Source organism: Gouania willdenowi, chromosome 2 (assembly GCF_900634775.1).
Source record: "Gouania willdenowi chromosome 2, fGouWil2.1, whole genome shotgun sequence".
Classification (NCBI taxonomy): Eukaryota; Metazoa; Chordata; class Actinopteri; order Blenniiformes; family Gobiesocidae; genus Gouania; species Gouania willdenowi.
The window spans coordinates 970809-988828 of NC_041045.1; the positions used below are offsets into that span (position 1 = coordinate 970809).

An 18020-nucleotide genomic window follows, 5' to 3' on the forward strand; every position below is an offset into this window, starting at 1 on the left:
CCATTGTTACACATTTACAGAAATATCCAACATTCATCATCTACTGAGTGGCCATTGTTTGTTTGCATAGATGTTCTTTAGGGACGTCCCACAAAACCTACCATATATGTTCATTTTTAAAACTCACAGAATAACTTTTTCCTCCATTAACACTTGTTATACACCATGTGTTTATATATAGTACTTTAATAACCGGGATCTGTGCTTTTAGACTTTCAAAGACTTCAGCAACAGTCTAGGGTTGTCTTATAAAGAGATCACTGGTTCTCAACCTTTTCAGCCTCTGACCCCCAAAATAAAGGGGCTAGAGACCACATTTATTAATCTGAATAATATCCACTGTTATGCAGGAAATTTAGTGTTATATAGACTATAGTATATAGTCACCTTAAAGATGGAAATCCTTGTCTTAAATCAAAAATAAAAAGTGTTAAAAGTGGTGAAATGAGATTTTAAAAACCACAAAAAATGGTTAAAAGTCACAAATTGTGGGTAAAAAATGTAGGGAAAATTTAGGTGGAAAAAATGTGCAGAAAAGGCAAATTTATTATTATTTATGCCATAGTATATAGTCATCTTAAAGATATAAATCCTTGTTTTAATCAGAAATAAATTGGGTTAAAAGTGACCAAAAATGGTGGAAAAGGAGGTGAAATGGGATTTTAAAAAACCACTAAAATTGGTTACAAGTTGCAAATTAGAGTGGACAAAAACAGACGGAAAAAAGGGTTAAAAATGTAAGTATTGGCTTACAAGGGGCAAAAAAAATAGAAACAATTGGCAAATAATGGGCATGACAAATCATGGATGTCGTTAAATTAGCAAAAATAAGCATGAAATTTGTTGAAAAGAGGTTAAAAGTGACAATAATGGGTCAACATATGTGACATTAGGTGTAAAAGTGGTAGAACGGGTTTATAAGTGATGAACATGTAGCAAAAATCAAGCATAAATATAGAAAGTTTGTTGTAGTTGCAGAAAAAGGGTAAAAATAATGAAAAATGGGGTCCTGACCCTAAGGTTGAGAACCCCTGCTCTAATGAATTTAATGGTCCACTCTGTTTCTTCTTCTTTCCTCCTGTGCAGCTCTAGAGATAATGTATATATGTCTCCATCTAGTGGCCACAGGAGGTTTTACAGCAACAATGTTTACAATTAAACAAGTATATTTTTGGTGAAAAATGACATTAAAAAGTCAAAATAAAGCTAAGTTAAGCTTGCCTTATGATTAAATAATTTTATTTCTATTTTCAAGTAAAATAAGTGAATATTTGGCACCAAGAGGTTTTTTTTTTTTTAATCTAAAAACTAAATTTAAAACATTTTCAGCTCCTTTTCTAACAATGAATGACGCTAACTAACACAGTTTCTTTGTGCTATGGGATCGCTAACAATGGCCACTCAGCGCGTCTCAAATGACACGTCTGGATAAATCTGTTCACATATAAAGGAACGATTCCATTGTTGCAGAGCATCTTATTTACATCTCGTCTACACAGTAGAAAAGTAAAAGACTTGAACGTGAAATCAAGCTCTTAATATTGTTCCGGCTCTAGCTCAGTCCGTTTCCTCGTTAAAAAGCTAAATTGCATTTGTGCGGACGATACATTCAGGGCTGGAGTCGTACGTGGTCTCTGAGTTCCTCCACATGCACTAAGATGGAAAAACGTTGGGTTGTGATTGGTCGGTCGCTCCGTGACCTTAAGGTGGAATGGCACAGTTCGTTTTTCTTTGTAATCCACAAACTTTGACAAATGTCGGTAAATAAACGTTTTCCTCCATTTTTACGTTAACGGTCATATCTCAAAAGGGCCATGGATATTTAAATATGGGGAGAGATTTGTTTAAAAAATATTCACTAATATATTCACAAGTTTCACATTTTTTTTTTCCATTTTCATGTGTTTTAAAAAATATTTTCACATGATTTTTACACTGCCTTCACCCTAAAACTATGATTTCTGTAATCTGTATTTATTCTATGAACATATTAAACATATTCATTATTTAAATACTTACCAGCAGAGGGAGCCGTTACCCTACAACACAGCACTGGTCTTACGTTTTTGCTTTCCTTTAAATTTACAGTTATGTAAGATATTACAATACTATGAGTATATTCAGAATTATTTAGATTTAAACATCTATTTTATTTTACATGTTTTTTCGATTTTAGCATGTTTTATTAATTCATTTTTTCACATGTTTTTTTACACTGCCTTTACCTTAAAACTGTTATTTTTGTACCTGTACCTGTTTCCTTTCTCAACTAAACAATAATTATCTTGTCTTACGTTTTTGCTTTCCTTTAAATTTACAGTTACGTCAGATATTAAAATACTTTGACTATATTCAGTTTTATTTAGATATTAACGTGTTTTTTAGATTTTCACGTGTTTTTCAGAAACGTCACTGACACACACGTGAAAAATACATGTGAAAATTGTGGATATATTTGTGAATATTTATGAAACAGATCTCCACCCCCATAGGGGGGGGGGGGGGGTATCTGATGTTTTTCTGGTGCTGGCCACAGATCCACACATGCACATGCACACGCCGTCCTCTGGAGGATGCTTTTACATTCGGATGGAGAAACAATGGCCATGGCTCGTTATCCTCTCCCTGAAGAATGGATCTGATACATTCAGCTCTCACCCAACGACCTAACAATCACTGAAATCATCCTTTTTTAGGGGTTCCACACGGGGGCATATGTATAGATATATACATGTATGTATGTACACATCTATGTACTTATGTACAAAAACTGGTCTCAATTGTTCATTCACCAAAAACAAAACCAGGAACAGGAAGCAGAAAGAAACAACAAACACCTGAAGACAAAAGAGTAGAAAAACATCCGAGCGTCTCACGGCTTGGAAGTGTCGCCCAAACGGCCCTTGGCAGTAGTTTGAAAACAAACGTAAAGAAAGATGAGGAGTGACAAGGTGGCAGTTGTTGGGTTTGTTTGTTTGTTTGTTTGTTGTGCTTCAGTTTTTTGTTTTTTTTCCCACCACATTAAAACGACCAAAGAGTTGCTTTAGTGACAGAACCTGAGTCAGAATCTAAAAACTGCGTTTGTGGGTCAAAGTGTCGATACAATCAATGTTTGTGAATAGAAAACTAGGGACCAGATTTTAGCACAAAATAAACTTTAAATGGATCCTCCACTGTTTCCACAAATGTGGCCAAAAACCTCTGAAATGTACTTGTTATTCTTTTAAAAGTGGGATTCATTTACAGTTTTACAGCCTGTGTTCCTCCATCTTGAAATCACGTGATTGATAGATTTGATGACATCATTTAACAGATTTTTCAGTCACAAAACCAACATGTGTCGCTTTTTGTTGCTCTCAATAATCAGGAAAAATTAAAGACGTGGATGTAAACTTGTTTTGTTTACAGAAAGAGGATAAAAACAGTTGTTACCTGTGGTTTGATAGTAGACAATGAAGCAGAGAAGACGAGCTCTCCTAAGGGACCTTTACCGTCCCTTAAACAGTGCGCTGACACAGACTGCTGAAGACACACAAACCCTGAGGATAGAAGGACTTTAAGGTGGGAGTCCTTCAACAGTCCGTGATTTACTCGCTAACTTCAGCCACCAGAGCGTGTCAGCGCACTGTTTAAGGGAGAGTAAAGGTCCCTTAGGAGAACTCCAACAGAAAACAATGGGATGTTTACAGGCAGTGGGGCCATGTGACATCATCAATCACATGATTTCAAAATGGAGGAACACAGACTCTAAAACTGTAAAGTAGTATCGTTTTTAAAAGTTAATAAAACAAATATGATTCATAATAAAGTGTTTTGTTTGACATAAATCTACTAATAAGGACATTTAGAAGATTTTAGGCCACATTTGTATAAACAGAGGAGGATCCCTTTAAAAATAAAAACATGTCTTGTATTATTGTGTTTGATCTCGATAATATCACTCATCCCTAATTGGAAATATTGTCTAATAAATTATTTGATTAATATTTAATCAAAACATGTTATTTTTTTGGCAAATCTTGTCATTGCTAATCAATCGCTGGCTCCGTATCTTCACATGTACGTGAACAGAGAGGGTGCGTGTTGGCGTCACGTGGTTTGTACAGCAGAAGAAGAAGAAGAAGAAGAAAAAGAAGAAGAACATCAGTAGAAAGATATGAAGGTGAGTTTTTCCTCATCGTCACTGTCAGGCAGTCTGGGTAATTCATTTTGTTACGTATAAAAGCAACAGAAGAAACTGGAACGATAAGAAACGACCACGACAGAAATAAATCAAATCACCTCAGACGTAGTAGAGCCAGTAGATGAGGTTGAAGAGAGAGAAAACGGACGGGAAGATGATCCGCGACCAGCGGTCGATGGCGTTCACATCCGTCAGGTCGGGGATTTTGATTTTCAGCTGCGACGATCGCCTGCGCAGACGGCTGCGTTTCATCTGGGCGGAGCGGTCCAGGGAGTGGCGGCTGGTGGACCCCCGCGGGCCCACGCCCCCACTGTGCTTACGGTACTGGATGTGAGAGGACGCCGTGCTGTCCAGCTGCACCATGGACTGAGAGTTCCTAATGTCCGCCACGCTGGTGGTGATCTCGCCTCCCGCCACCTCATTGTGGATCTCCAGCGTGGTCAGCAGGATGTTCCCGTGGCCGTGCGGCTCCGCCTGGGTCACCGTTTAAAAAACAGAAAGAGAGAAAACACGTTTGAAAATCTATAAAAACATTTGTGAAATTCCAAACAAACACATAAGTTGTGGATATATTGGTGAATATGTTCTAGACTCTTATTATCACAGATAAACATGTACAGCCCTAACACACAGATGTATCGCTCCCTGGGGGGCGTGTGAACGTGACGCTGTCCCTCTTCAGGACCCGTGACCACCAGCTGAACACACGTGGGCTCGCACAGAAACTCACATGTTCTAAATGTTCATGTTAATCTAAAACTGTTCCTGTAAAAAAACAGTGTAAATAATTCATGCTGGTGATGTACAGTATGTGCAACAGAAACACGTCGGCGGGAATGATGGCAGCTGGTGATTTTTCATGCAAATGGATCAAGTCCCACTATTTCACTTCAAATGAAAACAGTTTGAGCTTCTATGTCACATATATCACACACGTGTCATCATCTGATCTCCTAAACTTTCATCACTTCCTAGTTGGACTCAGAATAAATCAGTGATTTCAACCATTATTCATTTCTACTAGTGAAGCTAAAGGTGTCACTAGTTAGCATCATATGCTAATAAGTAAATTCAGGCTTGCTATTGGCTTTAGAAAATATTCCAACCAATCAGGGAGCTGGATTTGGTTCTAATCCCTCCTACTTAATTTACATTAGGTCTACTAGTATTTAGTAATCCACCGTTATCTATTATATGGACCATAGTATACTGTATAGTCATCTTAAAGATATAAATCCTTGTTTTAATCATTAATAAAAATGGTGGAAAAGGTGGTGAAATGGGATTTTAAAAACCACAGAAATTGAATAAAAGTTGCAAATTAAAGTGGACAGAAAATGTGGTAAAAAAGAGTTCAAAGTGTAAATATTGGAATGATTAGTTTAAACTGGCAAATATTGGGCACTAAATATGGTGAAAAGAGGTTCAAAGTGACAATAATAGATCAATAGATGTGATATTAGGTGTAAAAGTGGTTTATAAGAGCTGAATATGTCTGGAAAGTTAAAAAAATAATAATAAAGGACATTGAAATATGATGCAAAAATGGGCTCAAGTTGTTAAAAATATTCTTAGTTTGTTGAAGACATTTGGGGACCCCCTCCCAGTGTCTCGCGACCCACAGGTTGAAAACCCCCACACTAGTACTAGTAAAGCTCGCACTATTAGAGATTAATAATCCTCCACGTCCCTCTGTGCATGAAGCTAATGCTACGTTAGCATCGATCACCTGTGGGTATTGATCATGTGAGCGTTGATGACGACGTGGTGAGAGAATGAGGGACCTCAGCAGTGTGATGCATGCACTGGTCACGTGGTTGTCATGGCGATGATGAGGAGCTGACAAACGCCAAACGACAACTCACCGAGCGCGAGTGGCGTAGACCTCTAACCTGATTGGACCGTTTTAGGGAGGCGGTCCTACTACCTGCCTCCTGAGGACATAGATACACACCAACCTACTGAGCTGCTAGTGTCACAGTGTGTGGATCACACACACACACACACACACACACACAACAACAACAGTTACTGAGCCCAAATATCACCACTGATGTACTTGTTACCATGGTAATATTCAATTCAATTTTATTACAGATCAAAGTCCAAAGAGACTGAGGGACACAATATAACAAACACCAATAATAATAATAATAGAGCCCACCCATGTTGTGATGGGTTGTCACTAAGTGGGTGTGTTCTGTGTTATAGTGTATTATTGTTGAGTCTTGTTCAGTCTTTTTCTATATTTTTGGAGTCATTTTGTGTATTTTTGTTGTTATTCTTTTTTGTTTTATTCTATTTTTTGTGTGATTTCTGGCTTTGTGTGTTTGTGTATTTTGTTTTTTTTATGGTTTTTTATTTTATTTTTTGAATCATTTTGTGTTTTTATTGTTTTACCGTATCTCTTTTGGTGAATGGCTTGTGTTTTTATACTTTTGCAGTTATTTTGTGTATTTCTATTGTTGTTTTGTGTGTTTTTGCAGTCACGGCATATTTTCGTAGTCATTTTGTGTCTTTTTGCGTCACTTTGTAAATTTTTTCTCTCAACCTGTGTGTGTGTGTGTGTGTGGGGGTGTGTGTGCGTGTGTGTGTGTGTGTGCGTGCGTGTGTGTGTGTGTGTGTGTGTGTGTGTTATGGTAACTTTACTCCTACAATAATATAACAGTAAACACACACACACACACACTGCAGTCGTTAATAAATGACCCATGACTCACCCTGGCTGCGTCGTACTTGGCCGCCCTCTCGTTGTTGGCCTTCTCCGCCTTCTCGGCCAGTTTCTTCTGCATCTGCGGACCCCTCCCAAAGAAGATGTAGTTGACGAAGGCGTACTCCAGCAGGGCGAGGAACACCATGACGAAGCAGCCCATCAGGTACATGTCGATGGCCTTCACGTACGGGATCTTAGGGAGGGTCTCCCTCAGGTGGGTGTTGATGGTGGTCATGGTGAGCACAGTGGTGATCCCTAAAACACACACACAATATAGTTCACATTTTAGATTTACACGTACTTTTCACAAACGTCATCAACACAAAATAATACGCATGTGAAAAATACATATATTTGTGAATATTTTAGAGACAAATCTCTCCCATTAAACCTGAAGGTCGCAGCAAAGTAAACTCACGCAGAAGTCGTAGACGTTACTATAGAAACAGAGCCTGAAAGACCCCGTGGAGGGAAATAATTGCACTGGTGCGACTTCCTTCACTGAGGAATAAATTAATTAAAAAAATGAGCGTCTATAGTTTTCTACTTTGATTTGATCAACAAACTTTAAAATGCATGTTTCATGATCACTGCTCCTGTGGTGTGTGTGTGTGTGTGTGTGTGTGTGTGTGGTGCTGACTCAGGCCATCAATCATCATGTGGGCATCAGCTCTGCACCACAAAAACACTTTTTTATAAATGGTTTCAAGACCAACTTTTTAACCCTTTTTACCTATTTTTCTTTGTAGATTTTGAAACTTTCTTTTTCTCATTTTTGCCCCTTTTTTCAGATTTTAGCTCCTTTTGCCAATAAATGTCCCTTTTCTCTGTATTTTGTTAATTTTTGCCAGTTGTTTTTGTCACTTTTCATCCAAATAAGTTAATGTTTGCCCCATAAATAACACTAGTTTTCTTTTTTTCCTCTTTTTGTTTCACTTTTTCACTATTGTTTGCCATAATTTGCTCATTGAAGCGACAATTTGCCATGACACACCACCTGTTTCCTGCTGTCCATGTTCAGCCCATGATTGCTTCACAATGATAAACAATGAACCAATAATAAGTCGATGGAACACACTTCTGTAGCGTGGCTAGTGAGTGGCTGGTCAAAGACACTTGCACCGCCCCACATCAGATGTCTGATGGGTCAAAATAATCATCAAATAAAACCCTGTGTAGTAGCAGTCCCAGGAATAAGGTGACCTCCCTCTCACACGGTCATACAAACTCTGTCTGATCTCATTACGACGCACAGCGACACGTGGACGTGTGTCATAAAGTAGGATGAAGAGACGAGGAGCAGGAAAACGAAGGTCAATCGCACCCTTAGCGTGATTTATTATGACATCACGTTGTGAGTGCACGCATTCAGGGGCTGCGCTCTGATTGGCTGGTGCAGCCACTGTCTTTCCTCGTTAATAGGTGTTCTCCCAGCTGTGTCATTACTCTCTGGCCTTTGCTCCTCCCTCCCTCCCTCCCTCCCTCCCTCCCTCCATCGATCCATCCCTCGCTGCCTGTTCAGACAATTTAATCAGAGCGAGGGCCTCCCTCCTTTTCCATCACACGTTACGCTGTTACGCTCCCCAGAGAGTAATGGACGACTTCTTTATCAACCCACTGGATCTCACACCATTTCAGACTACGTTTTTTTTTCAGTTTTTCTGACAAATTTTTGACTGATTTTCAAATTCATTTTTGTCAGTTTTTCGAATTCATTTTTGTGTTTTTCGGACGATTTCTTTTTCTATTTTTTGGATTTATTTTTTTCTATTTTTTAATTCAGTTTTTTCTGTTTTTGTAATACATTTTTTCGGACTAATTTCTTTATGTTTTTCATGCTAATTTTTTTCTGAGCTTAGAGGGCTTTAGAAACAACAGATTAATTTATTTCTATCTCCTAATGTGTATAGTTATCTATATATCTTTAAGCTACAGGATGGACGTTCTCGTGTGATTTCCAAGTATCTCCATAATTCATAAAACAATTTGTACAAGAAACTGAAAAAAATTCTCAGAAAAACAGAAAAACATAGCGTTTATCATTAAGTGAACGCAATACGTTTCCGTAGCATTTTATGTTGTTTTGCATATTTTTGTTGTCACTTTGACACTATTTGTTTTTCAGTCTCTTTGTGTATCATAAGGCGTGTGAAACGTTAACTGTGAAGCTGCGGCGAATCAAAGCCGCTTTAATGGAGCACTTCAATTCATCACAGCAGACAGAACACGTCCCGTTAGCAGGTGAACGTCTGCAGCGCTAAAAGGCTTTTAACATACGCTGATCTCAGACAGCTCTACGGTTACACTCACACCTGGGCTCTGCCTCCATAACACCATTAGGTGTGAAGGCCCGTGCAGGAGGAAAAAGCCTCACAACGAGATTAGAGCTCCAGCAGGTGATTTGCGATCCTTGGAAACTGCTCAACACAATGAGATTCTCCTTCAAACAATTCAATTGCTTTTCCTGCTGCTGCTTCCTTTGAATTGATCGTTGCACTGCTGCTCTTACTGGCAGCTGTGCACACACACACAACAGATGTGCACGCACACGCCCAGCTGTACAGTGTGCACAAAATACACAAAACAAGAAAAATACACAAAATGAGATATCGCACAAAGTGACTGCAAAACCCCACAAAACAACAACTAAAATACACAAAATGACTCCAAAAATATGCAGAACGACTGAACAACACACAACAAAAATACACAAAAAGACTGTAAAAATGCACAAAACAACCACAACAATATATATATAAACCTACTCCAAAGATAGTGATACACAAAATGACTGAAAAACTCAAGACAACTGCAAACAACTACAAAAAAATACATTAAATCACAAAAACAATCACAAAAAGATTGCAAAACACACGGAACAAGAAATCACATAAGAAGTGAGCAAAAACACACAAAACAACAACTAAAATGCACAAAATGAGTCAAAAAACAAACAAAAAACCTGAAAAACACACAAAATACAGACGTTTGGGTGATTACTGCTCAGTTAGCGATGCACTGAGCAGTTAGCGATGCGCTGAGCAGTTAGCGATGCGCTGAGCAGCTAGCGATGCACTGAGCAGTTAGCGATGCACTGAGCAGTAGCCACTCAGGGTTGGGGGAAGCGTGCGTCCCTGAGGTTTCAGCTCCAGTCAGAGTGTCGTATATCAACTGGTGCGTGAGCAGTTCACTGCCTCTTATTGAGATGATTTACTGCCTGTTGGGTCCTCGTTAACCTTCATAAACACTATGTGTCTCAACCAGTGGTTCTCAACCTTTACAGCCCACGACCCCCAGAATAAAGGCCCCAGAAAGTGGGGACCCCCACTGAAGCTGAAGGTGGTTGAACACAGACATGAACAAAATGAGTAATTTCAACATTAATTTGCCATATTTGCACTTTTACGTATATAAAAACCACTAAATATGTAAGAAAGCAACAATATCCACGCAATACGTGACAGATATCAGTCGCAACAGGATCTTCACTTTAAATTTCCTCGATTTTTTGACCAATTTCTATTTAATTAAGGGAAATATTATGCACCAATATGAGGAACATTGTGGGATTTTGTAAGAATTTTGAGTGCAATCATGGAACATAAGAAGTGGGAAATCTTTGAGCACATTTACACAATGATTTATGAAAAATAAACTAATTAATTTACATTTTCTATGTCATTTTTACATTGCCTTATTGGATGCTCCAAAGGGCCGGATTTGGCCCCTGGGCCATGAGTTTGACACACGTGTCAATACTGATTTAGAAAGTAGAAACAATTAGTTTAAACTTACAGAAAAAGGTCATTACAAATGATGAATGTGGTTAAATTGGCAAAAATAATCATGAAGTATAATGAAAACAGGTTTAAGTGTCAGAAATAGAGTAAATGCATAAAAAGGAGCAAAAATAAGGCAAGAAAAAGTGTTGAAAATAGGTTTAAAATGAGCAAAAATTGGCTCAAATTGTTCAGAAAATATTGTTAGTTTGGTTGAACTTCCAGAACAATCTGAGCTCAATCCTCTCCTCTACGTGTTCTACTGCAAACAACCAACAGCCTCTCACCCAGAGCCACTCGGGCTGCCGACGCATCGTAGTTGATCCAGAAGGATACCCAGGAGAGGATGGTGATCAGGATGGACGGCATGTACGTCTGCAGGATGAAGTAGCCGATGTTCCTCTTCAGCTTGAAGCTCAGAGACAGTCGAGGGTAGGCACCTGTGAGGACGCAGAGAGACAACAACGCTGAGAAATAGAGTGTGGAACACAGTCTGAAGGGCCACAGAAGCACAATTACACAAAATAACTCCACAAATACACAAAGTGACAGTAAAAACACACAAACAATGCAAAAAATAACTAAATGACTCAGAAAATGCACAAAGTGACTATAAAAACGCGCAAAAAACACCAACAAAAGTGCAAAAAATGACTGAATATGGTGATACACAAAGAAACGGCAAAAACATGCACAACAACAAAAACACACAAAAGAACAACAAAAATACACTGACTCTACAAATATACAAAAAGACCAAAAAAAAAACATGACAAAAATGCACAAAATGACTCCAGAAACACACAAAAAATAGACAAACTGCAAAAACAAAAAATGAACAAAAATGCACAAACTAATTGGCAAGAATCACAAAAATAATGTGAACATAACTTTGAACATTTGACTTTGTCATCCTGAGGAGCAAACAGGGACACCTTTTAGTTACAGTTTCTATGACAACCCTATCACAGCATGGGTCGGATCTATCACCATGGTAACAAGTATCCCCTTCTTCTCTCAACACACACACACGCACACGCACACGCACACTAAAGTAAAAGCATGATGTAACACAATATTGAGGACGAGGATAAAAACACTTGTGATTGGCTGATTGTCCATCAGTGAAGATGGGAGCCAATGGGACGGCAGCGTTTATTAAATTGTTTTCCTCCCGCTGTGAGAGGCAGCTCACCTCAGCACTTCATTTCTTTCACTTCTAAAATCACCTGTAAAATAAACGGTTCACGCAGCTGAGCCAGCTGTGTGTTTTCTCTAACACTTTCTTATATACGGGTGATTACTCCCACCTTTATTTAGACTTCTTTACTTCATATTGGAACAGGAAGTTTCTCCCTTTTTTACTTTCAAGACTAACATTTAATCTACATTATATGGACAAAAACGTCCCTCATCTCCATTAAAGGCTAATGTTAACGTTTTGCTTCCAGCTTTGTCTAAAGAAACCCTTATAATCGTTAATCTGTAATTTATTTATTTATCTGAATAATATCCACTGTTATCCAGGAAGTTTATTATTATTTGGCCCATAGTATATATCTTAACCATGGAAATCATTGTTTTAATCAGAATTAAAATGGTTTAAAAGTGACCAAAAATGATGCAAAAGGTGGTAAAAGTTGTGATTTGTAGGGAATTAAATTAAAAAATGTAGGGAAAATGAGTTTAAACTAGAAAAATATGGGCAGAAAAAAATCATGAATGTGGTTAAATTGGTAAAAAATAAACATAAAATGTGGTGAAAAGAGGCTAAAAGTGATAATAATGGATACTTGTTTTAATCAGAAATAAAATGGGTTAAAAGTGACCAAAAAATGGTGGAAAAGATGGTGAAATGGGATTTTAAAAACCACAGAAATTAGTTAAAAGTTGCAAATTAGAGTGGATAAAAACAGACAGAAAAAGTTAATATTGGCTTAAAAGTGGCAGAAATGGGGATAATGTAATTTAAAAAGTAGGAACAATTAGTTTAAACTGAGAAATAATGGCCATGACAAATGGTGAATGTGGTTAAATTGGCAAAAATAATCATGAAATATGATGAAAAGAGGTTAAAAGTGACAATAATGGGTCAAAATATGTGACATTAGGTGTAAAAGTGGAAGAAATGGTTTATAAGTGATGAACATGTCTGGAAAAGTGGAAAAAATGTGTAGAAAAGACATTAAAATGTGATGTAGAAGTGTCAGAAATGGGAGAAATGTAGCAAAAACACATTAAAAGGAGCAAAAATGAAATATGTGATGAAAAAAGGTTTGTTATAGTTGCTGAAACTACACCCGTTCCTCCTCCTCCTCCCTGGGGATCCTCCCACTCCATGAAGCTGCTCCACTTGAAGCCCACACACTTCTACTTCTACTCCCTCACGCCGGCAAACCTCACCACTCTTCTTCTTCTTCTTCTTCTTCTTCTTCTTCTTCTCATAAAACAGTCTTTGGTGAGTTAATTTAGTCAGGAGACGCCACTATTAAGCAAAAGCAGTGAATGGGCTATTTAAAGATGGTCTGTTCACACTGTAAGGATATACTGTATGTGTGTGTGTGTGTGTGTGTGTGTGTGTGTGTGTGTGTGTGTGTGTGTGTGTGTGTGTGTGTGTGTGTGTGTGTGTGTGTGCAGGAGGAGGATCGTACACACTCTTTACAGTAATTGCCACACGCTGGAGTGACATGGATCATGAGTAGAACTAACTATTAAAGGGATCGTCCACTGTCCCTAAAACCTTCTAAATGTCTTCATCAGTAGATCTATGTCTAATAGAACACATTATTATGCACCATATCTACATTTTTAAAATAGAACTACTTCACAGTTTTAGAGCCTGTGTTCCTCCATCGTGATTGATGATGTCACACGGCCCCACTGACTGTAAACATCCCAATGACAACTTGGTTATTGCACAGTGCGTGATTTACTCTCTAACTTCAGCCACCAGAGCGTGTCAGCGCACTGTTTAAGGGAGAGTAAAGGCTTCGTAGGAGAGCTCTTCTTCTCTGCTAATTGTCTACTACCCCCGTGGTCATAGATTCCTTTTCAAGATGGAGGAACACAGGCTCTTAAACTGTAACGTATTCCCATTTTTCAAAGTGAATGAAATAAATATGGTGCACAATAATGTGTTTTGTTAGACATACTGTAGATCTACTGAAGATTTTAGGGTACAACAGTGGATGATCCCTTTAAAGAGAAAGGTTGTGCTTGGCATGATGAGTGTGAATTAGAGGGTGGCAATTAAAGTCATTTACTAAATAACACAGCAGGCGCTTCACAATTAGCTCCATGTAATAGGTTTTATTTAACAAACGTAATGTTAATACCATCTTATTTCATGTTTTTCTGTTTGATTACAGAAAATGTGTCAGGTTATTAAATGTTTGCAGGGTGAGTGATGGACAGTAAAGCTTAAGGTCAGATCAATGAAGGGTTAAACTGACAGACGTAGAATAACGTGACACGCACAGTTTATTTTATTTAACTCAGACGTGGAAGCGTTATGGAAACGTTTGAGTCAGAAAAGTTAAGAATACTGCACGTCATGTTTATTTAAAGGAATATTAAACTTTAATATCGCTGCATAAACCAAACAAATGTATTTAGACAAAGTTTGTGAGGAAATCTGCACCTATTCATTCTGTAGAGCAGGAGTTCTTAACCTTGGGATCGGGACCCATTTGTAGTCATGAGACATAGAGAGGGGGGTCGCCAGATGCCTTCAAGAAACTAGGAATATTTCCAGGACAATTTTTGATTTTTTTTTAAACTCTCCTTAAATCCTTGTTTTAATCAGAAATAAAATGGGTTAAAAATGACCAGAAAAGGTGGAGAAATGGGCAAAAATGCATTAAAAGGAGCCAAAATATGGCAAGAAAAAGTCATGAAAATAGGTTAAAACACGACAAGTTTGGTGTAGTTGCAGAAAAGGGTTAAAAACTGGTGGAGGAGGTGGTAAAACGGGATTTCAAAAACCACAGAAATTAATTAAAAGTTGCAAATTACAGTGCCCAAAAACAGGCAGAAAAAGAGATTAAAAAAAAGGGGTCAAAGTGTCAGTATTGGCATAAATGGGAAAAATTAGTTTAAACTGGCAAATAATGGGCATGACAAGTCTTGCATGTGTTTAAATTGGCAAAAATAAGCATGAAATATGGTGAAAAGAGGTAAAAAGTGACAATAATGGGTTAATATATGTGACATTAGGTGGAAAAGTGGTGGAAATGGTTTATAAGTGATGAACATGTCTGGAAAGTGGAAAAAATGTGTAGAAAATACATTAAAATGCGATGTAGAAGTGTCAGAAATGGGAGAAATGTAGCAAAAATACATTAAAAAAATCAAAATATAGCAAGAAAAAGTGATTAAAATAGGTTAAAATATGGTGAGTTTAGTGTAGTTGTAAAAAAAGGGTAAAAATAGGCTCAAATTATTCAAAAAAATTAGCTCCTTGAAGGCATCTGGTGACCCCAAGGTTGAGAACCACTGTTCTAAGGAAGTCATTCTGAAACAACACAGTTTGCTAATGAATCTTTGCCCCATTAATAAAAAAAATCAACACACTTTATTTTTTTAAAACCCATTAATGAGTTGTTTTCTAAAGTAAACCTATTTCAGGAAACTCTGAGGGCACAAACTGTCACATTAATCAAATATAGATGATAGTGGGTGACAGTATATGATACACGTTCTTTTATGTTGGTTTGTTCATTGTTTCACTAGAATATACAATATACTGTACAATGGCTGCTTTTACCGTGACTGTAGCTGCTAATTGGTACTTTTATATGAGCACAAAGAAACGTTAGGCTGAGAATCTGATCATTAGCCTGGCTCAGGGAACACACACACACACGCGCACACACGCACACACACACACACACGCGCACACACACACACACACACACACACACACACACACACACACACACACACACACACACACACACACCTAAACTTTAGGGGTAACACGTGACTTATAGATGATAAAAGCACAAAGAAATAACAGAAGTGAGAGCGTCACAGGGCTTTTCCCAGAATGCATCTGCACATTATAGGCTTGTTGGTTAGGGAGCGTCAATAAAAGCACACACACACATAAAAAGTGATTAATCCAGGGCCTTTGTTTGCTCTGAGGAGTAAAAAACTAAGTTCACGCCGCACATCATCAGCATGAAAAAAAGAAACGAGGAGCGCTGAATTACCCTCCCACGCTGCTGCGACACTAATTCATTACAAGGTGGAATGTGATCTGCTGACGGGTCCTCAACATACGGTATGGTGACAAACGGCGTGTCGTCTAATTACTGAAACGGTTTATTATTATTGATCCTATAAATACAGAGTGATTGATGTTCCTCAACAGCAGCTAATTACAACTTGACCATTAACAGGTCATTAGAACAGTGGTTCTCAACCTTGGTTCACAAGACACTGGGAGGGGGTCTCCAGACACCTTCAAAGAACTAAGAATATGATTTTTTTTAACAATTTGACCCTTTTTCTGCAACTCCACCAAACTCACCATATTTTAACCTATTTTCATCACTTTTTCTTGCCATATTTTTGCTCCTTTTAATGTATTTTTGCTACATAATTCTCATTTCTGACACTTCTACGTCACATTTTAATGACTTTTCTGCTAATTATTTCCACTTCCAAGACATGTTCAGCACTTATAAACCCTTTCCACCACTTTTCAGTCCTAATGCTACATATATTAACCTATTATTGTTACTTTTAATCACTTTTCAACACATCATTTTGTCAGTTTAACTACATTTTAGATTTTCAATGCCCATATTAATATTAATATTAATTGCACATATAAATTTGTTACTTTTAACCAATTGCTGTGGTTTTTAAAATCCCATTTCACCACCTTCTCCACCATTTTTGGTCACTTTTAACCCGTTAAAACAAGTAATTTTCAGCACTTAAAAACCCTTTTCCACCACTTTCACCACCTAATGTCACATATGTTAACCCATTAACCTCTTTTTACTGTATCTCATGCTTTTTTATGATAATTTAACCACATTCAGGATTTATCATGCCCATTATTTGCCAGTTTGAACTAATTGTTCTTACTTTTTCTCACTGTTTTTTGCCCACACTAATTTGCGGCTTTTAACCATGTTTTGTGGTTTTTGAAATCCCATTTCCACAATTTTAATAATAATGTGTCTTCTTACCGGTGAGGGAAATGAGTGAAAGCAAACAGAATAAAGTATGGACACCTTCTATACATTTAAAACGTTTTTTTTTTTACATCCAAACTAAATCTATCCACCAATCAGAGTCACCTCTCAGGGTCAACAGTTGAAAACCATTCGTCCTTATTTATGGGGGCGTTGCCCCCCTGTCGTGTTCACGTTGGTGTCATTGACTTGAGGGATACTTCAAAGGAATCTCATTTCCTTATTACAACCCAATTAGAAGCACCGACAAACGCTTTGGCACGGATGCCACGGATATAGATTATATAATCACCTTGAAACGCTGCCAGTAAGAACCCAAACAATGTGAGAGATTAAAAAGAAGGAGGCGGAGTCAAGCTTTACCTGTGGAGAACACCACGTTCCTAGAAACCAGTTTGTAGTCGACGATGGAGAACTGAGGAAGCTCGATTCGAGTCACCCCCGTCACCGCCGACTCACCTCCTTTCCAGTAGAACTCGATGTCATCCGTGGTGTAGCCATCTGCACAACACACACACACACACACACACACACACACACACACCAAGGATCAACCATCTGTCCAACCATCACTGGAGACCATGATATGCAGCGTTAGTGATCATCACATGGAAAAGAGGAGAACAGGAAGCGTTTGAAGTCTCCTCCAAGAAGCAGACGCTGGGTTTACTCCAGAAAAGCTCTGACAAATTCAGAAATAGTTGATATTTCATTTCTGTTGTTGTCTGAGTTATTTTTGGATGGTGCGTGGATGATTTATTCAAAGAAAAAACCTTCCACACTCAGCTTAGGTATCAGTGAAGTCAGAAACACGTTCTAATGACCAGGTAAAAGATCTGACTTTACTCTGTTAAGATCAATAAATACATCATTATTTACCCTCGAATGGGAATAAACTTTTATGTGCAAAACTCTTTACAAGTTTAGATGAACAGCTGGTAAGTAATATAGTGAATTATAGCCATGGGTTTCATATATAACTTATGATGCTTGGATGATGCATTCAAAAGTCATCGGGAAACTTGTGTTTTAACATTGTTTAGCGTTAGCATTTTTTGCTTATTTATGCAGATTATTTGTACGGTTTGGCTTATTTTTTTTATTACGATAAGATTTGATTTATTCACACAACTTTT

General features: G+C 37.9%; 2 protein-coding genes across 5 annotated transcripts in view; one reads left to right on the top strand and one right to left on the bottom strand.

Moving 5' to 3' along the window:
• mrps9 (mitochondrial ribosomal protein S9) overlaps nucleotides 1-18020 on the top strand; it is a 465929-nt gene that overhangs the window by 32547 nt on the left and 415362 nt on the right. The gene's annotated exons all lie outside the window — the stretch shown is intronic.
• Nucleotides 3836-18020, bottom strand: part of LOC114473384 (gamma-aminobutyric acid receptor subunit beta-3-like) — a 50790-nt gene continuing 36605 nt past the window's right edge. For 2 of the 4 annotated variants that reach the window (XM_028462982.1, XM_028462990.1), the window contains 4 exons: nucleotides 17248-17385; nucleotides 10963-11115; nucleotides 6904-7151; nucleotides 4283-4657 (listed from right to left, as the gene is read on the bottom strand). In XM_028462982.1, coding sequence (XP_028318783.1) covers nucleotides 4283-4657; nucleotides 6904-7151; nucleotides 10963-11115; nucleotides 17248-17385 — 914 coding nt within the window. Of the gene's footprint in view, nucleotides 4658-6048; nucleotides 6118-6903; nucleotides 7152-10962; nucleotides 11116-17247; nucleotides 17386-18020 lie in introns of all 4 variants that reach the window. The other 2 variants (XM_028462964.1, XM_028462972.1) reach the window with 2 other exon arrangements.